General features: G+C 44.3%; 2 protein-coding genes across 3 annotated transcripts in view; both read left to right on the forward strand.

Moving 5' to 3' along the window:
• The window catches only part of LOC137434292 (trafficking kinesin-binding protein 1), a 1,208,017-nt gene that overhangs the window by 270,160 nt on the left and 913,383 nt on the right, over positions 1 to 24,474 (forward strand). The gene's annotated exons all lie outside the window — the stretch shown is intronic.
• The window catches only part of NT5C3A (5'-nucleotidase, cytosolic IIIA), a 75,706-nt gene that overhangs the window by 21,160 nt on the left and 30,072 nt on the right, over positions 1 to 24,474 (forward strand). The window contains exons 1-2 of one of the 2 annotated variants that reach the window (XM_068127182.2): positions 12,284 to 12,641; positions 22,562 to 22,660. In XM_068127182.2, coding sequence (XP_067983283.1) covers positions 12,474 to 12,641; positions 22,562 to 22,660 — 267 coding nt within the window. In that variant the 5' untranslated portion in view covers positions 12,284 to 12,473. Of the gene's footprint in view, positions 1 to 12,283; positions 12,642 to 22,561; positions 22,661 to 24,474 lie in introns of those variants that run through there. The other variant, XM_068127183.2, reaches the window with a different exon arrangement.

The raw sequence follows: 24,474 nt of genomic DNA on the forward strand, positions 1-24,474 counted from the left end.
CACACACACATACACACAAACACACACACAGGGGGGGGGGCGGAGTGGGTCACACACACACACACACACACACACAGGGGGGGGGGAGTGGGTCACACACACACACACACACACACACGGGTGGGAGTGGGTCACACACACACACGGGGGGAGTGGGTCACAAACACACACACACACACACACACACGGGTGGGAGTGGGTCACACACACGCACACAGAGGGAGTGGGTCACACACACACACACACGGGGGAGTGGGTCACACACACACACACACACACACACGCACATGGGGGAGTGGGTCACACACACACGGGGGAGTGGGTCACACACACACACACACACACGGGGGGGAGTGGGTCACACACACACATGGGGGAGTGGGTCACACACGCACCCAAAGGTGGGTATTTGTTTAAAACAGGGGTGTCATGGCGACCAACCACTCATTGTTGCCCACTGCCCAGTCAAGGTCTTTTTAAGGGCTTGAGGAAACTTCTTCCGGTAATGGGAAACGACGACAAGAAGGAACTGCAGTAGCTCCTCATCCTTCTTCAAGCGTGCGGATAATTCTTGGACGAGGGCAATACCTCATTCTGCGTGGTTGTTTGTCACGACCAGTAACTTCCCAACACCCCTGGCAGTCTGGTAGTCTTCATCTTCCTCCCACTGTGCTGGAAGATGGAGAAAGGAATCGGGAATCTTCAGTTTCTTGACAGTGTTTTTCCATCCAGGATTTCCATTGCCACTGTGACTTTTTTGCTGGGTCCTCTTCGCCTTCATTTTTCGACATTGCTTCCACTATCTGGTCTTTGATGTCTGGTGCGATGTCATCATCAAACTGGCAACTGGCAAGCCATCTTCTTGGCCGTCACCTTTGCGATGCCTTCATTGATGATCTTATAGTCGACCAAACTCTTGAGAAGACACAAGTCACTGTTGGGAGCTTTCACAGCAAGTGGAGCAGTGATCCAGGCTTTGACGTAGATGCATGCAAAGAACACACACAGATCACAAAGTCTCTTCTGCTCACTGAGGGGTCAGTCGGAATTGGCTGCGGAACATCCACACTTTGAATGTGTCGATGACTTTGGCCGTCCACCGTGCATGATGCATGGCCCCTGGGGCTCGAAATCTGGTTCCTCGAGGAGGTGGAGCTCCAAGAAACAGTAACGTGAGCTCCATCAGCTCTCGTTAGTCATCACGTGGCTCCTTGTCCATGATCAATGCTGTGTTTATGAACTCTATCAATCTTTCCTTGATGTCATTGATACCTTCAGCTGCTTGCTCGTCCGTGGAAGAAGGTAAAACTTCCAAAGCCTTGGGCGACCTTTAAATATTGATATTTTTCAAAAATATTTTACACAGTGTTTTTGTGGCAAATGGAACCTTTTGGCAGGGTCAGACCTTAAACCTTTAAAAGTCAAAAAATAAGGACCACCCTAACATACAGTCACGTGAAAAAGTAAGTACACCCCATGTAAAGTTTTGACTTTTTCAACATATTTCAACATACAGCTATTTGATCTTCATTTCAACAATATTGATAGGTAAAGGTGATATAATATTGTTACAGTCCGCGGATTAGATGTTATTTACCGAGCGGTGGTATTGCCGCGACCGAACAGTTATTCCCCGACTAGACCCCGATTCCACCCAGACGTTGACCAAATCGCGCTATGCCAAATCAATGATAGAAAGGACACGACGACTGGGAAAGAGGAAACGACGCAAGGGGTACAGTTCTCAAGACCTCTGGAGGAGGGTATAATTACAGTGGTGGAGAAAAGGGGTAGATTACAAGGCAGAGTGAGGTAAAGACACAGAAGAGATGGGCACTTAATTACCGTCTTATCTTATCCCAGACAGACCACAGACAAACGGAACAAGGCGGACTTACACAGGGATTGATGGCAGGAAGGGACAGGTAGGTCGATAGCACAAGGTGCACCTTAGCTCGGGGACAGGATAAAGCACGGTCCAGTCCAGAAGATGCGGGGAGGCCTCACAGCGCTCGGAAGGGACGTCTTTCTTGCTTCAAGCTCAGCGCGCATCTGACGTCACCTCCCTCTCCCTGCGCATGCTCAGCGGGGAGTGACACGCCCTCGGCTGGTTGGCTCCGCCCCACTGGGGCCGGTCCGCCGCTTCCATTGGGTGCGGGGGTTACCGGGCTCCGCCCTTGACGAGGAGCTGACAGGGAGCCCCTATTTGGTAACCCCGTCGAGCACATGTTCGATGGCGGCTCGTTGGGAAGGCCTGGTGCCCTCCCAACACCCCCTACCAACCAAGCCGGAGTGAGGACGCGCACTTCCCGCGCCCGCCGCTGCCGTTGCTGTTGTTGTTGTTGTTGTTGCTGAACCGTGAGGAAGAGCTGCGGGGAGGTATCGGGAGGTCCTAAACTTCCTAACGGTGCCATACAATCACATTCTGGTGCAACGAAGGGTCAGAATTAATGGAAACGAGTCCTTAACTGACATAGACTAAGAATAACTAGCAAGATGTCCTATAGTTGTCTTACATGAGATGCGGTGAACCTGGGCACGACATTTAATGGGGGAAATAGGGGGAGGTCGGGTCTACAGAGTGTTGTTTACAGAAAATGGGACTAGGGAATGGGGGATTGGGGATAGTTGGGAAGTATTGAGGAAATAGGGGAATATTTACAAGCGGATATGGATGGATGCAAATCCCATATCCGCAACAATATATAACAAATATCATGAAACATTTACATTTTGTAGTCCATTGTATAATTTAAATATACATAAATGCAAATTTCACATGTGGAAAAAGTAAGTACACCCTTGTCTCTAATAGGTGGTATTGCCCCCTTTGGCAGAAACAACCTCAAGTAGGCGTTTCTTATAACTGTCTACCAGTCTCTGACATCGACTGGGAGAAATTTTTGTCCACTCCTCCATGCAGCATTCTTTCAGCTGTGCGATGTTTGAGGGGTTTCTTGCATGCACAGCTCGTTTCAAATCCCCCCACAACATCTGGATGGATTTAGATCCGGGCTTTGACTTGGCCATTCCAGAACCCTCCATTTCTTTCTTTTCAGCCATTCCTTGGTGGATTTACTGGTATGTTTAGGGTCATTGTCATGTTGCAAGGTCCAGCTTCTGTTGAGCTTCAACTCTCCGACAGATTGCCTCACATTATCGTCAAGCACCCTCTGGTACAATGAAGAATTCATAGTGGATTCTATGATGGTGAGCTGCCCAGGCCCTGATGCAGCAAAGCTGCCCCAAACCATAATATTTCCACCACATGCTTTACTTTTGGTATCAGGTTCTTGTGGTCAAATGCTGTCTTTGGTTTTCGCCAAACTTGTCTTCTGGTACTGTGACCAAATAGCTCTACCTTTGACTCGTCTGTCCAGACCACATTGTTCCAGAAGTGCTGTTCTTTGCCTCGGTGTTCATTGGCAAACTTTAGTCTTGCCCTGATGTTCTTTCTGGACAGCAAAGGTTTCCTCCTGGCACACCTCCCATGTAGATCAAATTTGTGCATCCTCTTTCTAATGGTAGACTCGTGCACTTTGACATCAACAGTGGCAAGAGCTACCTGTAGGTCCCGTGATGACATTCTGGGGTTCTTCGAGACTTCTTTCAGCATCTTGCGGTCTGCTCTCGGGCTGAACTTGCTGGGGCGGCCTGGCCTGAACAAGTTGGCAGTTGTTTAGAATCTTCTCCACTTGTAGATGATCTTCCAGACAGTCGAATGATTGATTTCAAATTGTTTGGAGATCTTTTTCAATCCCTTCCCAGACTCGTAGGCATCTATAACCTTCTTTCTGAAGGCCTCAGTGAGCTCTTTTGATCTAGGCATTGTGAAGCCGCACACTTCAACAACAAAGAGCAAACCAAACGAAATGTCTCGAGGTTTAAATAAGACAGGTTCCTCCACGATCCTCTCTAACGATGTTCTAATCATTTGCACCTGAGCTGGTGCACCTGATTCTAATTTTAGGTATTTGAAGTAGTGATAAATGTAAGGGTGTACTTACTTTTTCCACATGTGAAATTTGCATTTATGTTTATTTAAATTATACAATGGACTACAAAATGTAAATGTTTCATGATATTTGTTATATTATATCACCTTTATCTATCAATATTGTTGAAATGAAGATCAAATAGCTGTATGTTGAAATATGTTGAAAAAGTCAAAACTTTACATGGGGTGTACTTACTTTTTCACGTGACTGTACATGCTTGGATTAGCAGCAACTTGCAATTGGATGCCATTTTGTGTTTGTGTTTGAAGCGTAATGTGTCTGCGTTCAAAAGGTATTTCTTTCTCTCTGCCCATAAGGAAATATTACTGAATGCTTTAATAGTCTCCTACCCAGAAGAGATTTATATGTTTGCTCTTCGTCTATCTGTCAGTCCCACCTGTGATTTGCACCTGAGCTGGTGCACCTGATTCTAATTTTAGGTATTTGAAGTAGTGATAAATGTAAGGGTGTACTTACTTTTTCCACATGTGAAATTTGCATTTATGTTTATTTAAATTATACAATGGACTACAAAATGTAAATGTTTCATGATATTTGTTATATTATATCACCTTTATCTATCAATATTGTTGAAATGAAGATCAAATAGCTGTATGTTGAAATATGTTGAAAAAGTCAAAACTTTACATGGGGTGTACTTACTTTTTCACGTGACTGTACATGCTTGGATTAGCAGCAACTTGCAATTGGATGCCATTTTGTGTTTGTGTTTGAAGCGTAATGTGTCTGCGTTCAAAAGGTATTTCTTTCTCTCTGCCCATAAGGAAATATTACTGAATGCTTTAATAGTCTCCTACCCAGAAGAGATTTATATGTTTGCTCTTCGTCTATCTGTCAGTCCCACCTGTGATTTTCTAGACTCTGACATATTCAACAGAAACTTGGTAGATGGCTTTATTAGCCCCCGTTGGACTTGGTCCAAAACGGGGTCTTATGGATTGGGTCTCATCCATCCATGCGTGCATCCGCCACCATATATTGGAGATGTGTATGGACCGATTTTGTTCATGCTTGGCACAAAGACAATACATGAAGGTACGCATATGCAAATCATTTTGTACAATCAACACGTCCTCAACCTTTTCTCAGACATGCATTTACCGATCTTGTTCAAACTTGGCAAACAGATAATGAAATATGGCTTGCATATGCACGTTATTGTTTTTTCGAGATCATATCCAAGATGGCTGACTGGTGGCCATTTTGTTATTTATCATGACAGTTTTTATCTGGGTTGGAGTTCAAATCTAGTCTCGTCAGCTCGAGGTGATTGTGCGTACCTTCAGGCCAACCTGCCATTCTGTGTCCTGCCGCATTGCCCTGTGCTGTGTCGGGCGTGTTGCTCTAGCTACACCACCCAGTGGAAGCTGCCCTTGTCCTTTTAAGCTGGACCCATTCATTGTCTCTCAATTTGTCCTTCTGTAACTTCACTCTGATAATGAAACTGATCTAATTTCACATTGAGATATCCTTCTTTCAGGCTTCAATAATTGTATATACACCCTTCCCATTCTCACCACCACCATCGACCTCCTCCATCCTATTTTATGTGTGAATTGTCGATGCTAATCACTAATTGTTCGACCCATGCCTGTGCCACACCAGCACCAGACCAAATACATCCATCAAAAGACATCATTTTGTTGGGGAATGAGTGGAGGAATGGACCGAATGTTCTTGAGACCTGACCAATTATTTTTCAAAAAGTTCCAGCTTCGGATGAAGAATGAATTATGCAATTAATCAATCAATTATTGTACACCTCACTCACCTAATACAGTCTCTATGAGCTGCACAGCAGTACTGCCGTGCGCAGGAGGATATTTATTTATTTGGCATTGGGGTGGTGTACTTTGAATGTATCTGTACTTGTTCTTCTTATTTTGTCTGCACCCTTCGTTTTCTTAAACAACTCTGCCACATCCCCTCGTAACCGCCTTCTTTTTAATGTGTAAATCCCTGTCTCCTTCAGCCACTCCTCATAGCTGAGTCTAGCTCGGCCTGGAATAAATCTAGTATCCCTGTGCTGAACCCTCTCTGTGGCAGCTATGTCCTTCCGGAGCTGTTATGACAAAGAGTGCATGCAATATTCTAGATTAGGCCTCATTAAATTCATATATCGTGTTAAAACCACTTCTTTTGATTTATAATTTATTCCACCAGTAATTCAACCTAAAAACCCTGCTTGTTTTACCTATAACTACCTGGTATTGTCCTGTCTGCTTATCCCCTCTCCCTCCATAACTATTGCCACCCCCAGATCCGTCTCCTGTGTGACATCCTCCAAAATTGCCCCTTGCATCATGTGATCTCTATTTACATTATTCTTACACCTCCCCAGCATGTAGAGCAGCAACGAAGGCTCGAAAGGGTGGAAATGCGAATGGTTCAGTGGATGTGCGGAGTATCGTTGAGAGAGAGGAAGACAAATGATGAATTGTGAAAGATGATGGGAATCGAGCCTGTGATTGATGCTGTGAAGAGAAACAGGTTGAGATGGTTTGGTCATGTGTTGAGGAAGGATGAAAGTGACTGGTTGAAAGAGTGATGTAAATGAATGTAGAAGGAAGTAGAGGACGGGGAAGACCGAGAAAGACTTGGCTAAAGATGGTGGAAGAACAAATGCGGGCAAGGGGGTTAACAAGGAGAGATGCAGAAAATAGGGCAAAATGGAGAAGATTGTCATGGGGACCGCAAGGCGAACCCCCGCTCCAGCAGGGAAAATGGCCTTAAAATGCCTGTTGTTTGTTGTTGTTGCACATCCCCAGCACCTTGCATTTGTTCAGATTAAACGGCATCTGCCAATCTTTTGCCCAATCTATGCAAATATTGATACCTTCCTGAATCTGATCACCACCCACCCTGCTATCTACCTTACCTCCAAGCTTTGTCATATGCAAATTTAGAAAGCCTCTTCACCTCACTATCCAAATTGTTGATATAAATTATGAATAATAATGGTCCTAGTACTGACCCTGAGGTACCCACTACTTACATGGGTACCCCATTAGTACCCCCCTACCACCACTTACCTTCTGCCTTGGGGGAAGGGGCAATCTAATATCTATCTTCTGCTTTGCGGGGCATCTAATACCTGCCTTGGGGCCATCTAATATCGACCTACTCGCTTATGGTCCATGTAATATGTACCTTCTGCATTGTGAGCCATCTAGTATCTACCTTCTGCATTGGGAGCCATCTATTATCTATCTTTTCCCTTGGGAGCCATCTAATATCTATATTCCACCTTTGGAGCCATCTAATATCTACCATCTGCCTTGTGGGGGGCATCTAATATGTGCATTCTGTGTTTGGAGCCATCTCATATCTACCTTCTGTCTTGGGGGCAGGTGGGATATAATATCTACCTTCTGCTTTGGGGGGGGGGGGGGGGGGATGGGGAGGTGGGGCTATCTAATACCTGCCTTGGGGGCCATCTAATATCTACATTCTGCCTTGGGAGCCATCTAATATGTACCTTCTACCTTGGGGACATCTAATATCTACCTTCTGCATCGGCAGCCATCTAATATCTGTGTTTTCCCTTGGGGGCTAGCTAATATCTACCTTCTGTGTTGGGAGCCAGCCAATATCTGCGTTTTCCCTTGGGGACATCTAATATCTACATTCTGCATCGGCAGCCATCTAATATCTGCGTTTTCCCTTGGGGGCTAGCTAATATCTACCTTCTGTGTTGGGAGCCATCCAATACGTGCCTTCTACCTCGGGGACATCTAATATCTACCTTCTGTGTTGGGCTAATATCTGCATTTTCCCTTGGGGGACATGTAATATCTACCTTCTGCATCGGCAGCAATCTAATATCTGCGTTTTCCCTTGGGGGTTAGCTAATATCTACCTTCTGTGTTGGGAGCCAGCTAATATCTGCGTTTTCCCTTGGGGACATCTAATATCTACCTTCTGCATCGGCAGCCATCTCATATCTGCGTTTTCCCTTGGGGGCTAACTAATATCTACCTTCTGTGTTGGGAGCCAGCTAATAGATGCGTTTTCCCTTGGCGGCTAGCGAATATCTACCTTCTGTGTTGGGAGCCAGCTAATATCTGCGTTTTCCCTTGGGGGCTAGCTAATATCTACCTTCTGTTTTGGGAGCCAGCTAATATCTGCGTTTTCCCTTGGGGACATCTAATATCTACCTTCTGCATCGGCAGCCATCTAATATCTGCGTTTTCCCTTGGGGGCTAGCTAATATCTACCTTCTGTGTTGGGAGCCAACTGGAGGGCGTGAATGGTGTTGGTGTCCTGTTTTCTGAGGAGTTTGTAGACAGTGTGGTGAGTGTGACTAGAGTGAGTGATAGGTTGATGATGGTGAAAATGATGATTGGAAAGCTCTTGGTGAACGTCATCTCGGGATATGCTCCGCAGGTTGGTCGAAGCGATGAAGAGAAAGACAAGTTCTGGTGTGCGATAGAGAAGCTGATGGAAAACGTGAAAGATGAGGAAGTTGTTGTGGTAGGAGGAGACCTAAATGGACAGGTGGGAAGGAGTATGGATGGTTTTGACGGAGTTCATGGGGGTTACGGATATGGTGTGAGAAATGGAGAAGGTGAAAGGATTTTGGAGTTTGCTGATGGAGTTGATTTGTTGATTTGTAATACTCAGTTCCAGAAAGAGGATAATAAGCTTGTTACATACACGTCAGGTGGGTCGACGACAACCGTTAACTACCTGATGGTGCGTAGGCAAGATAGGGGGCACCTCCGGGACACAAAGGTGATCCCGGGGGAGGAGGCTGTTTCACGGCACCACTTGGTTGTCTGCGACGTAAAGTTGAAAGGTGCGAGGAGAGCTCGGCGGGTGAAGTACCAACCGAGAATGAAGGTGTGGAGGTTGAAAGAGGTGACAGTAAGGGAGGCATTAAAAGAGAGGCTGAGTAGGGTCGAGGATGATGTGGTTGAGCTTGAAAGTGGTTGGATGTCAATGAAAGCTAGTCTGTTGGGAGCCGTTGGTGAGGTATGTGGATGGACAAAAGGACCACCGAGGCACTCGGAAACATGGTGGTGGGATGATGAAGTTGGAAAGAGGATTGACGAGAAGAGGAAGAAGTTCAAGGAGTGGCAGAAGGCGAAGGGTACGGGAGCAGAAACAGCAGAGCATGAAAGTTATAAGGCAGCCAGGAAGGCTGCAAAGAAAGAGGTAGCAAAGGCGCAGGAGGCATGTAGGAAAATGTTCGGAGAACGCTTGGATTCGGAAGAGGGCCAGAAAGCCGTATTCAGGATTGCAAAGCAGATAGCGAAAGAGAGGTGTGATGTGATGGGGGTGAGTTGCTTGAAGGATGAAGTGGGACAAATCGTTGTCGACCCAGATGGAATTAAAGGAAGATGGAAAAGATATATGGAAATGCTGTTGAATACAGAGAATGAATCGGATGGCAACATAGAGAGTAACCCAGTTTTAGGACTGGCAGAGAAGATAACTGAGAAGGAAGTTGAGGAAGCGATAAAGGCAATGAAGGGTAGAAAAGCGGGAGGGCCGCCGGGAGTTGTGGGAGATATGTTGAAGGCAGCAGGAAGTTGGGGTGTGAAGAGAATGACAGAGATCTGTAATCTGGTGGTGAAAGAAGGCCGCATTCCAGTGGATTGGGAACTGAGTACCCTCGTCCCTCTATACAAGGGGAAAGGTGACCCTCTGGAGTGTGGCTCGTACCGAGCGATAAAGTTATTGGAGCATGGAATGAAGGTGTTGGAGAGGAGGATAAGGAAGAAAGTGAAGATCGACGAAATGCAGTTTGGATTCATGCCAGGAAGAGGAACGACAGACGCGCTTTTCATTATGAGGCAGTTGCAGGAGAAGTACATGGAGAAGAGGAAGAAGTTGTTTCTTGGGTTTGTTGATCTGGAGAAAGCATTCGATCGGGTTCCACGCAAAGTATTGACATGGGCATTGAGGAAGTTAGGAGTGGAGGAATGGTTGATCAGAGTAGTGATGGCAATGTACAAAAGAGCGCGCACAGCTGTAAGGACGAAGGACGGGAACAGTGGTGAGTTTGAGGTGAAGGTGGGAGTGCATCAGGGGTCGGTACTAAGTCCACTACTATTTGTAGCTGTGATGGAGGTGCTGGCTCAGAACGTAAAGGAGGGTTTACCATGGGAGTTGTATGCAGATGATCTGGTGTTGATTGCGGAAAGTATGGATGGACTGAAGGAAAAGATGAACATGTGGAAGGAATGTTTGGAGACAAAAGGTCTGAAGGTGAATATCGGAAAGACGAAGGTGATGGCAAGTGGTAAAGCATGTGGTGAGGTGGAAAGAACTGGGAAGTGGCCCTGTGCTGTGTGTAGGAAGGGGGTCGGAGTGAACTCCATTCAGTGTACAATGTGCGCTGAGTGGGTTCATCAAAAATGTAGTGGTCTGAGAGGGTCATTAACCAGTGTGGCAGCTACATTCAAATGTAAGGTGTGCACAGATGGAGCTGCAGATGGGGGAAATGTTGAGTTGGATCTTGGAGAAGGCGTGAAGCTGGAAGGTGTGAAAACATTTTGCTACTTCGGAGACATGCTGAATGGAGAAGGTGGATCAGACTCGGCAACGGTTGCTCGAGTGAGATGTGCATGGAAGAAGTTTCGGGAATTGAGTGGCGTGCTGATGATGAGGGGAGTGTCGTTGAAGCTGAAGGGAAAGGTGTATGCTGCATGTGTGAGAAGTGTTATGATTCATGGGTAATGAACGTTAGAGCAGCAACGAAGGTTGGAAAGGGTGGAAATGCGAATGGTTCGACGGATGTGCGGAGTATCGTTGAGAGAGAGGAAGACAAATGATGAATTGCGAAAGATTTTTTTTTTTTTTTTTTTTTTTTTTGTATACAAGCTCGTGAAAGAGCGAACATTAATCACACAGAAAGACAAACAGACACATAAAACAAATAACATCGGGAGCGTTAGAGAGAGGGGGAAGGACACAAACACAACATTTGCGAGCAGGGACCGAGAGACATGGAGACATCAAGAGAACTGTGGGAGGGAGAGGGCTTTGGGGGGAGGCATGGGAAGGGGGGGGGGGTGGGGGTGGGAGAGGTATAAAACATATGGACACTGCCAGGACTTCCAGGAAAGAAGTTGGAATTTCAAACAAGGTGGATCTGTGGTGAATTAGTGGGGGTAGAAAATATCAAGGTTTTGGATGGGGGAAGATAAGAGATGGTGGTGAACAGCTGTTTTAAAGACCTGGAGGGAGGAGTGTGATTGAAGTGAGTGTGGGAGTTTGTTCCAGAGGCGGGAGAAAAGAGGAATGAAAGAGTGAAGGTGACCAGAGAGCCGAGATTTCGGCAGTTTAACCATCAGAGGGTTGCTGGCAGATCTTGTGCGACCTGTAGGAATATTTGGGGGACAGAGCACAGAGAGAGCTGGGGGAGCAAGGCCGGAGAGGAGTCGGTAGTCGGTAGATGATGGGAATAGAGCCTGTGATTGATGCTGTGAAGAGGAACAGGTTGAGATGGTTTGGTCATGTGTTGAGGAAGGATGAAATTGACTGGTTGAGAAGAGTGATGGAAATGAATGTAGAAGGAAGTAGAAGACGGGGAAGACCGAGAAAGACCTAGCTAAAGATGGTGGAAGAAGAAATGCGAGCAAGGGGGTTAACAAGGAGAGATGCAGAAAATAGCGCAAAATGGAGAAGATTGTCATGGGGACCGCAAGGCTAACCCTCGCTCTAGCAGGGAAAATGGCCTTTTAAAATGCATGTTGTTGTTGTTGTTTGTGTTGGGGGCTAGCTAATATCTACCTTCTGTGTTGGGAGCCAGGTAATATCTGCATTTTCCCTTGGGGGCTAGCTAATATCTACCTTCTGTGTTGGGAGCCAGGTAATATCTGCATTTTCCCTTGGGGGCTAGCTAATATCTACCTTCTGTGTTGGGGGCCATCTAATATGTACCTTCCACCTTGGAGACATCCAATATCTACCTTCTGCATTGGGAGCCTTCATATCTACCTTCATGACAAAATATTAATTGACGGAAAGCAAGGAGAGATAGCAACGAGGAAAAGGGATTTTCCGAGTATGCGGTGGAGTTGTTAAAAATGTTATTCCATTATTGCGTACGTAATAAATATATGGGCCCTCTTTACTCTCCCTTCATCGTGCCACGGTTTCGTGTTTGGAAACTCTGGTTGTTAAATAAATGATTGCACACCTCGCCTGTTGAATAGCTGTGATGTGGACATATACAAACCAGGATATCTCGACATTTTGTTGATGGTGCATCTCGTGATTGTTGATATTTAAAAAAAATGTTTGTGGTCGAGGTTGAGGCAGCTAAGTGAAAGTCTGCGAATTTATGATTCTGGCTGCTTGTGGTGCGGCTCCCGTTTATTTTTCTGAAGGGACCAGAGCGAGAGTCACGTGACTGCGTTGCGCGTCGTGTTTAAATAAGGATCGACGCCATCGCCACAGCGTCTGCTTTTCGCAGTTTCTCAGACTCCGTAGGGGGCCATTGGAATGCAGCTGCTGTTGCTGCTCCGGCACGCTTCAGCTTGTTACCCCTGCGTCCTTGCCTGGGAAGCTGTTCAGGTGTTCCACGGTCCTTGGACCGGTCGACGCGGTGCGAGTCCGTTTGGACGCCTTGAGGGCACCTTCACGTGCCCCCCAGGCGGTATGATCCGCTCAGTAAGTGCGCTCAAATGGGCAGGGCCTCTTTCACTGCGGTTATTGAGATCGGGTCTGGATTTTTCTCCTCGCGTTCCTGTTAAAAGGAAGTGATTTGGAAAGGGGAAAGAAGGGGAAGTTGGAAATGGGAATGAAAAAAAGCGGGGAGGGTTTGTGAAGTGGTTTGGCAGAGGAATGGAAGGTGAGGGGTTGAGAATCGTGACGACAGAGGGGGAGGGATTAACAATCGGAAAGGGGAGGGGAGAAGCATCGGGTTAGAGACGGAGGGTTTGATTAATTGGAAGGGGGAGTTGAGCATGAGAGAGGTATAATGTATGAATGTGGTGAGGACGTTTTGAATGTGACAATAACCTTTTTAGTATGTAATATGTATATATATATATAAAAATTCAAAACACACCTGGTCACAATATATATATTTATTTATATATATATATATATATATATATATATATATATATATATATATATATATATATATATATATATATATATATATCTCCAATAATAAAATGTTTTGCAGTAAAATCCATGTTATAGCCTTGGTCTGGTGTCATCCCTTTGAATTCCACGTCAGTCAAAGGTCCAAAGTAATTGGTTGACCCCCTGAGCCTTTATATTTAAACCGTTCCAGGCAAGACCTGGCACAAAAACACATTTCCTCAGCTCCTTCAGACGAAGGCAGATAAATCTTGCTCAGGTGTCTTACTTTTCATATTACAGGTGTCAAAGTGGATCGATGTTGGGTGGGAGGGGAGCATGTTGTATTCAGTTGTGATTTTACGAGTTATTTTTTTCAAATAAATATCTCTTCTTGTTTATTTCTTCTCCTACACTAATGCGATATTTTGTCGACGATTCACGCTTCACGTGAATGTTTGTGGTCGAGGTTGAGGCCTTTTGCTGAAAGCAAAAGTACTAACGTATGATATAATATAACGCTTGCTGAAAGCAAAAGTCCAACACAGAAGGGCTTTTGCTGAATATTTCTTTTCTCTCTGAGGAGTATTTCTCTGTTTCAGGATGAGACAGACAGACAGACAGACAGATGGCTTTGGCCTATTATATATGGCATTGGACTTCTTTTCTAGTTTAGAGATATATATGGTGCTATTTTCCCGCATTTGGTGGTTGCCGACAACCAGCCAGATTATCTGTGAATATGGTTGATGTTGGGGATTTTCCGCTGGCAAATCGAAGTCTAAAACCGGTTGATCCCAATCTTTTCGAAGTTACGTCAACACCAACAAAAATCCTTTTCATCATATATGTATCAGCATTTCTTGTTGAGTACATCGTTTTCTATTGGATGAGCATTGGTCGGATGTGTCTTCTTTGTGAAGAAAAATATTTGCACGATTTGGCTACTCACTTCCCCAGCTCATATATGTTGTTGTTGTTGTTGTTGATTATCCCTGGTCAGTTCTGCTCGAACAGGCCTGTGGCATGGAGATAGCCGATCGATCTCCTGGGAGTGACCCATTACCCAAAGAACCCTCACATCTAAGATGTTGCCTCATAAATGTTGTTATTATTGTATGTTGTTAAAAGTCAAGTTCCAAGTTTTGTGTAAAAATAATCATTGTGGTTATCAAAAGTAACACGCCACTTTCAAGATGATGTATGAATGCAAATGAGGCCTTTCATGCATGTGTGTTTACAGTGATTCGGTTCGGCTGGACAGGCACTTTTAACCTGCCGTTGCTCGCAAGAAATGTGCAATTCAAATTGTTTTTAAACATAATCTTCAGCATCTCGATGAAAGAGTGGAAATTTCAAATTGATTTACCATAAGTGTTCTGTTCCTGAATGCAAATCAGACTCGTGAAAGTATATATTTTTTTACAGCGTCGCCCATAGGGCAAAGCCACCTGGAAAAGTTTGTCTGTCCCTATGCATGTACAGTCACGTGAAAAAGTAAGTACACCCCATCACCCATGTAAAGTTTTGACTTTTTCAACATATTGCAACATACATCTATTTGATCTTCATTTCAACAATATTGATAGATAAAGGTGATATAATATAACAAATATCATGAAACTTTTACATTTTGTTGTCCATTGTATAATTTAAATAAACATAAATGCAAATTTCACGTGTGGAAAAAGTAAGTACACCCCTACATTTATCACTACTTCAAATACCTAAAATTAGAATCAGGTGCACCAGCTCAGGTGCAAATGATTAGAACATCATTAGAGAGGATCTTGGAGGAACTTGTCTTATTTAAACCTCAGACATTTACTTTGGTTTGCTCTTTGTTGTTGAAGTGTGCGGCGTCACCATGCCGAGATCAAAAGAGCTCTCTGAGGCCTTCAGAAAGAAGGTTATAGATGCCCACGAGTCTGGGAAGAGAATTAAAAAGATCTCCAAACAATTTGAAATCAATCATTCGACTGTCCGGAAGATCATCTACAAGTGGAGAAGATTCCAAACGACTGCCAACTTGTTCAGGCCAGGCCGCCCCAGCAAGTTCAGCCCGAGAGCAGACTGCAAGATGCTGTAAAGTCTCTAAGAACCCCAGAATGTCATCATGGGACCTTCAGGTAGCTCTTGCCACTGTTGATGTCAAAGTGCACGAGTCTACCATTAGAAAGAGGCTGCACAAATTTGATCTACATGGGAGGTGTGCCAGGAGGAAACCTTTGCTGTCCAGAAAGAACATCAGGGCAAGACGAAAGTTTGCCAATGAACACCTCGGCAAAGACCAGCACTTCTGGAACAATGTGCTCTGGACAGATGAGTCAAAGGTAGAGCTATTTGGCCACAGTACCAGAAGACATGTTTGGCGAAAACCAAAGACAGCATTTGACCACAAGAACCTGATACTAACTGTAAAGCATGGTGGTGGAAATATTATGGTTTGGGGCAGCTTTGCTGCATCAGGGCCTGGGCAGCTCACCACATATAATCCACTATGAATTCTTCATTGTACCAGAGGGTGCTTGAGGATAATGTGAGGCCATCTGTCGGAAAGTTGAAGCTCAATTGAAGGTGGACCTTGCAACATGACAATGACCCTAAACATACCAGTAAATCCATCAAGGAATGTCTGAAAAGAAAGTAATGGAGGGTTCTGGAATGGCCAAGTCAAAGCCCGGATCTAAATCCCATCGAGATGTTGTGGGGGGACTTGAAACGAGCTGTGCATGCAAGAAACCCCTCAAACATCGCACAGCTGAAAGAATTCTGCATGGAGGAGTGGGAAAAATTTCTCTCAGTCGATGTCAGAGACTGGTAGACAGTTATAAGAAACGCCTACTTGAGGTTGTTTCTGCCAAAGGGGGCAATACCACCGATTAGAGCCAAAGGTGTACTTACATTTTCCACATGCGAATTTTGCATTTATGTTTATTTAAATTACTAGGGCATGCCCGTACAAAATTATATCCCCCCCCTCTATTTACATGAAATGGTTTGGTCCATTCGCAAAGCCAAAGCGGACGGCTTGCGAGTACGGTGACAATCCCCCCCCTCTATTTACATGAAATGGTTTGGTCCAAAGCGAACGGCTTGCGAGTACGGTGACAATCCCCCCCCTCTATTTACATGAAATGGTTTGGTCCAAAGCGAACGGCTTGCGAGTACGGTGACAATCCCCCCCCTCTATTTACATGCAATGGTTTGGTCCAAAGCGAACGGCTTGCGGAGTTTGGTAAAGAAATCGCCATAGCTCGGTAACTACTTGTCCGATTAATATGAAACCTTGAAAAGGCACATCCTCGGGTCCCCAGCAATATACCTGGCAAGTTTCAAGTATATCGGACCGGTAGTTGTCGAGAAACAGCGGTCGCATACACACACACAGACACACACACACACACACATAGATTACTGGAATTATAGATAGACTAGGGCATGCCCGTACAAAATTATATCCCCCCCCTCTATTTACATGAAATGGTTTGGTCCATTCGCAAAGCCAAAGCGAACGGCTTGCGAGTACGGTGACAATCCCACCCCTCTATTTACATGAAATGGTTTGGTCCAAAGCGAACGGCTTGCGAGTGAGTACGGTGACAATCCCCCCCCTCTATTTACATGAAATGGTTTGGTCCAAAGCGAACGGCTTGCGAGTACGGTGACAACCCCCCCCCCCCCCCCTCTATTTACATGAAATGGTTTGGTCCAAAGCGAACGGCTTGTGGAGTTTGGTAAAGAAATCGCCATAGCTCGGTAACTACTTGTCCGATTAATATGAAACCTTGAAAAGGCACATCCTCGGGTCCCCAGCAATATACCTGGCAAGTTTCAAGTATATCGGACCGGTAGTTGTCGAGAAACAGCGGTCGCATACACACACACACACACACACAGAGATTACTGGAATTATAGATAGACTAGGGCATGCCCGTACTATATATAAGCTAGGACGTGCCCGTACGTGGGTGCCCGTTCCTTGCAAAAAAAAAAAAACTGCAAAAAAAAAAAAAACTGCAAAAAAAAAACAATGGTTTGGTCCATTCGCAACGACCACAGAACCCCCCCCCCCCCTCTATTTACATGAATGGTTTGGTCCATTCGCAAAGCCAAAGCGAACGACCACAGAACCCCCCCCTCTATTTACATGAATGGTTTGGTCCATTCGCAAAGCCAAAGCGAACGACCACAGAACCCCCCCCCCCCCTCTATTTACATGAATGGTTTGGTCCATTCGCAACGGCAAAGCGAACGGCGAACGGCTAAATCGCCATAGCTCGGTAAGTACTTGTCCGATTAATTTCAAACCTTGAAAAGGCACATCCTCGGGTCCCCAGCAATATACCTGGCAAGTTTCAAGTATATCGGACCGGTAGTTGTCGAGAAACAGCGGTCACAGACAAACGTACAGACGTACAGACGTACAAACGTACAAACGTACAAACGTACAGAGATTACTGGAATTATAGATAGATACAATGGCCTACAAAATGTAAATGTTTCATGATATTTGTCATGTTATATCACCTTTATCTATCAATATTGTTGAAATGAAGATCAAATAGCTGTATGTTGAAATATGTTGAAAAAGTCAAAACTTTACATGGGGTGTACTTACTTTTTCACGTGACTGTATGTCCCTCACAAACGTACACCAATCAAAGCTGAGGAACTGGTCACATGACGGGGTGATTTGATGCGATCATGTCTGTGATGTCATTATGGCATACGACGGCTGACTCCGTACACCACCATTTTGATTTATATGCCATTCAGGCCGAACATATCGTCGAACCTGTCATGTATCACAATCACCCCGCTCTACCTTTTCGTTTTTCATTCAGTGTGAAACAAACAAACCGATTGGTAAAATGATCATCAAATATCAAAAGCATCGGCGGCGCTAAGTATTGGCCTTCGGTTTCATGCCTCACCTTCATGCTGCTTTGTACAAATTAGCCCAGGTTTCTTAATACAGTACTATTGTTTTCGTAATAATAATGTCAATAACAATAATAATAATATCGTAAATATAATCGTAACACTGCAATCCCTTTGTCGTGACAACTATGTTACTGGATTAAAGCGGTGTATGGTTGGTGCATTGTTGACTTGAAACATATAGAAATCAGTGTCTCAATGCAATCTCTTCACTTCCATGGTGCCAGACAGATTAGAGACTTAGAGTACTTCAAAACAATTTAATACTTACATTATTTACCTTACATTACCCAGGTCATACTATCTTCTTCAACTAAAGTATCAAACAAGCCCGGCTTCGCCCCTGTTAGACTTTCAGTCTTGTTTGAGTTGAAGGCTCCAGTCTCGGACTATATCGTGCTCATCTCGATCTAGGCCAGGCCTTAAATAAAAGTATATATAAAATAGTTAAATTTAAAAATATATATATATATGGGAATACAGCACGAGAAATATCTTTCTATCCTTGATTGAGAGTTGACATGTTCTAGCGTTGGCAGTAGATGTAACACACACACACACACACACACACACACACACACACACACACACACACACACACACACACACACACACACACGGGTCGTGATTTCCATGTACACATGCACGATAATGTTTTATGCATATGTTTGGCTTTGGTCTTGCTTTGGCATGTTTTATTTTGTTTTGTGTGAGATCATGTGCTGTGTATTGTATGCACACATTATTTGTATACGTTATATACACATATACATATTGTGCACATGTTGTGTTGTATACACACGTTATGCATGATATGCTGTACAGTGGTATGCTGTGTACATGCGTCTTGTGCGTGATATATTGCACATACAATATGACGCACACACACACGCACACGTATGCATGCACACCTGTATACACACACACACACACACACACACACACACACACACACACACACCATACGTACACGCACACCTACGCACATGCACGCACATGCTAACGGAGGTGGATACTTTGAGTCCCCGTTTATCTCTGTTCCATCTCCTGAGGCCTAACCAAGAGTGGGGATAACAGGCAAAAACAACTTACTTGCATACCATTGGACACACTAATACAAAAACACACACACACAAGCAGGTGGATATATCGAGATCTGAGAGGGCTCCATTCAAACTTCTAACCCGCATTTGGAGATAACAACCGATCTCACACATACATACACGCACACATCAACTTTTGCCAATATATGCAAAAATGAAGAATAATTTTTCTTGTTGTCCCAGAACCAAACAAACAATATATTTATAACAGCCCTAAAAGCTCCCGTAATTCCCCTTCCCCCCACCACCCACACCCTCCCCCTTCTCGTCGGTGTTCAGAAGAACCACATCCAGCTTCATAGTTCACTCACATGTAGCGAACCTTCGGGAGGGGGAAGGGGGGAAGGAGTTGTGATGGGGGTTGTGTAACACTCGTCACTACACTTGAACCAACCCACCTGGGCGGGAGTTTGAACTCTGAGTATGTACCCATTCGAGCAGGTACTCATCTAAGAGCTGGGTGATGGTGTTGGCTGGAGAGGTGGGATCGGTTCTTATGTGCCATGATGAAGGAAATGGATGACAAAAAAATAGCAACGCTCAGCACTTTGTCTCATTTTTGTGTGAGATTCGGTGTTTCTTACTGACTCTTATGTCCTGTCGGCATCATCCCGTCTGTGCCTTTGTTTCTTTTGAGTGTCGGACCTTCCACTCAATAAGACGTTTTTGTTTTGTTTTTATCTTGGCATTTTTAAACCACGTGGCACGTGTTGCACCTTTGAGTGGTCAAAAGCAAACAAAAAATGCAAAAACGGTGAACGCCAAAACATGAACCAATAAATTGGGATGAATTCACTGGGATGTTCTATATGTTCACTGGGATGAACGCCAAAACATGAACCATGAACCTGTGCCATCTTCAGTCCAATGTCGAGCATGGACAGCCGGTTCATGAATGCCTTGGGCAAAAAACTTACTGCATCTGATCCCAGCAGAAGGTGGCTAATATTTATATACGCGGTCAATGGTGAAACTGCAAATGCCTAATCGACGAATGTGTTTACACGCAAAAAATTGCAACATTTCACTGGTGGAAACCGAGAATCTCAATTGTATTGACAAATTGCCGAAGCTGCGAATGTGTTTACACTTGGAGAAAGATTCACCAATCACGTTCAGGTGGGAACACAAAATCACAATTGGATTTAAATATTACCAAACTGACGAATGTTTCCACATGCAGTAAATGTCGAAACTGCTCATGCTGAACCTGTGAATGTGTTTGTATGCGGAGAGATAGCAGTTTCGTTCAGGTTGAAAATCATTATTGTATTGAGAAATTTATGAAACTTCCCACCCACTTTAGGACACCCACTGGGACCCCAAAAGGTTATCTCCCCAAAACTGAGGGAGTAGTTCAGGGACGGATATACAGGCAGTCCTTGTTTTATTATTATCGATAACTGTACTAAATATTTCGAAAGTGAGAAATCTGGAGTATAGTTATTTGAATGCACAATTTTTGTTTTTATTTTTTTATGTGTACAAGATCGAGGCTCGTGAAAGAGCTAACATTAATCACACAAAAAGTCAAACCGACACATAAAACACACTAAGGGGAGCGGTAGATGAGATGGGGAGAGAGGGGGAAGGACACAAACACAACATTTGAGAGCAGGGACATCGAGAGAACTGTGGGAGAGAGAGGGCTTGGGGGGAGGTGGGAGAGGTATAAAACATATGAACACTGCAAGGACTTCCAGGAAAGAAGTTGTAATTTCAAAAAAGTGTATCTGGGGTGAATTAGCGGGGGTAGAAAAGATCAAGGTTTTAGATGGGGGAAGATAAGAGATGGTGATGAACAGCTGTTTTAAAGACCTGGAGGGAGGAGTGGGATTGAAGGGAGTGTGGGAGTTTGTTCCAGAGGTGGGAGAAAAGGGGAATGAAAAAGTGAAGGTGAGCAGAGAGCCTAGATTTTGGCAGTTTAACCATAAGAGGGTTGCTGGCAGATCTTGTGTGACCTGTAGGAATATTTGGGGGACAGCACAGAGAGAGCTGGGGGTGCAAGGCCGGAGAGGAGTCGGTAGAAGACAGAAAGACCACCAACCTGCCTGCGGTGAGTGAGTGAAAGGCCCTCGAAGTTAGCTTCATCGCAGGAGATTCCAATGATTCTGAAAGCTTTGGTTTCAACAGTGTGAAGCCGAGCTAGGTGTGAGGCAGGAGCACCGGCCCAGAGGGGGGAACAGTATTCCATTGAGCTGCGGATGAAAGCCTTGTATGTGGTGAGGAGCTCAGGTGTGCCAAGTAAGGACTTTCGCGCGACGGAGGATGCCCAGTCGGCGACTGGCTTTGGCGGCCAGCTTGGAAATGTGGTTTTCCCAAGAAAGATCATGGCAGATAGTGAGACCCAAAAGCTTGAGCGACAGAACTTCTTGGAGAGGATTGTTGAGAAAGTAGATGGGAGGGTTTTCCAGTCGGTCTTTTTGGAGAGACATCTGTAGAGTGTGAGATTTCTCAGGATTGAAAGACATGTTCCACTTGTTTGACCAGTCTGTGATTTTGTCCAGGTCTTACAGAGAGTGAAGAGGCTGCAGACTGCTGATCTGAGGAATGAGGAATGGAGCGGCAGATAGTGGAGTCATCAGCAAAGAGGTCGAGAGGATTTTCCAGAGAGTCGGAGAGATCATTGATGGAGACCAGAAATAGCACAGGGCCCAGAACACTACCTTGGGGAACTCCAGCCAGAACAGGAAGGGGAAATGAGAGAAATCCATTCAGGGCTACACGTTGACTAAGACCAGAGAGGAAGTCTGCAAGCCATGCGTGGAGATTTCCATGGATACCATAAAAGGAGAGTTTGGTGAGCAGAGCCGGGTGCCGGACCATATCGAAGGCACGTGCTATGTCAAGGGAGACAGCTCTGATTTCCTGTTTGGCATTGAGGACCTCCATCCATTGTTGAGACAGCAGAAGCCACATGTCCAGGGTCGAATGACCTGGTCTGAATCCAAATTGATGATCAGAGATCAAGCCATTGGAGAAGAGGAAGGATTTGATATCCGAAGCAATGATGGATTCCATGACTTTGCTGATAATTGGGAGAAGGCTGATTGGTCTGTAGTTGCAAGGCTCTTGCAACTTTAAACAGAACCGTGAAGAACAATCTTGTATTCACAAACAAATCGGGGAAATTGGATTGAACCATCTATTTGAACATTGTAAACAAACCTTACCGGCTTCGGGATAGCTTTTGTGTATGCATGCTTTGAGTTTCTCTATCCCTTGTGCCTGAATGGTGTATTGAGGTCCATGTTATTAAAGACGTTTTTAAAAATGAATATAACCTTGTTAATGGTCTGACTGAGAATTTGCTCCTAGTGTGAAGATTATTTATTTATTTTCTTTCTTTTTACAAGAATGAGGCTCATGGAAGAGCAGTTGATGAGGATCGTGATTGTAATGACGACTTCTGGTTATCATAACATTGATGCAATTCTTTTGGTTTTCCTGCAGATCCCAGAGTTTCAGAGCAAGAAAGTTCATATCCAAGATCCCGACCGAGTTGAACACTTGATCTGTGGCCTCATCAAGGGAGGGGCGTCCAAATTACAGGTTAATGAAAGCATGGTGAATGGGTGGAAGCTTGTGCATGTGTGTGACAAGTGATATATACACAAAGAATTAAGTTAAGCACCCCTACACAACGAATTAAGGTAAGCACCCCCTAATATATATTCTTTGTGTATATGTATACATTGGCATATATTCTAAGGTATGTGAGATCAAATAATGATTGGTATGACATTAGCAATTATCCATTGATGAAATTGAGTGATCAAAGTGAAAAAAAGTGATTGGTTGAGTCAGTGATCCGATCACGTGGGTCCTACACACGTTATTGACGCAAAGATCGCTAGAGGTCTTCTCAGAACAATGACTGTACGTTAGAAAACATAAACGTCATCCACACTGTCCGTGATGGACCTATAGCTCCATACTTAAATTGAGGTGAAAATATGCCTAAAATTCCCAAAAAATTTCACCTTAAATTATTCAGAATAAAATATTGAAAACGGCATGATTGTTATGTTTTTATGTGACCATAATATCACTTCTCCAGAAAATATAGCAATATCATGGGTATATTACACTGTTTTGACGACAACAAACTTGTAATGTGCGAGGTTGTAAAAAAACGGGGGGGGGGGTGCTTAACTTAATTCTTTGTGTATATATGTATATACAGTCGTACCCTGACATTTGCGGGGGATACGGTCCTGGAAAATTCTGCAAATGTCGAGGGGGGTGGGTGGAAGGGAGTTTACTCTATGGTCTTGGCTCATGGAAGCCATAACAGAACAAATCGGGGAAACCTAACAAAGGGAACAGCAGGAAAAAGGGGAAAAGAAAACGCCAGCAAGGCGAAGAGAGACAATAGACTGAGATGGACAAACAAGGGATGCAGGTAATGATGAGGAGTAAGGGAGAACACAAATGGCGGACAAGATCAATACACAAGCAAAATTTTGGGAGTGGTGAGGGATGGTTTAACAGGTGAAGAAAAGATCATGATTTTGGATGGGGGGCGTTTGAGATGGTGGTAAATAGTTGTCTTGAAGACCTGGAGGGACGATTGGGATTGAAGAGTGTGTACTGGGGTTTTCTTTAAAATGAAAGTTAGAAAAGTCATGCTCTTCACATTTAAAATGTTTTGTCTGTATGAAAAAAACCCTTGTGGTGAGTTTACATTTTAAGTTTAAATGTTAAGCCATTTGGACTAAATTTAGGGGTTGCACACGTAGTTTGTAATTTCACATATATGGCTCGCATAAATGTTTGGAGTTGATTATTTATTCTCCACTGCGATACTTGTGATTTTGACCATTACAGTTGACCCATGACCTTGCTTTGTACTGCACATTTTGAAGTTGTTTTTAAGTTAATTGATTACAGTACAGCTGTACTCTGGTGTATGCAGTGACTCTCATTGAAGAGTACAATCGTCTCCTGACAAGGGATGAACAGCAAACCCAGTATCTGCTTCAAGTTGTGACAGAACATCACAGGAGGTTTCCCGATTGCAGGAAATCAATGCTTATCAGGCACAATCAATGAGTGGCTGGCAACCATGAGTCACTGTACAACCCCTAAAACTTGATGTATTCAAAAAATATTTCACAGGCAGAAGTTTTACCTCAATACCAAAAAAATTAAAGGTTAGGAGTAAAATAATTCAAATTGTTTTTGTTTTTTTTGCCTTATTTGTAGCTATTGTAGCTATCAAATTGTAGCTAAGAACCACTCTAGTGTGTCGGAGTTTGTTCCAAAGGTGGGGGAAAATAGGAATAAATGAGTGGAGGTGAGCAGTAGTTCTGGATTTAGGCAGTTTCATTCGGAGGGGGTTACTGCTGAACCGAATACATCCC

The sequence above is a fragment of the Myxine glutinosa genome, chromosome 10, assembly GCF_964187855.1.
Source record: "Myxine glutinosa chromosome 10, kmMyxGlut1.1, whole genome shotgun sequence".
NCBI lineage: Eukaryota > Metazoa > Chordata > Myxini > Myxiniformes > Myxinidae > Myxine > Myxine glutinosa.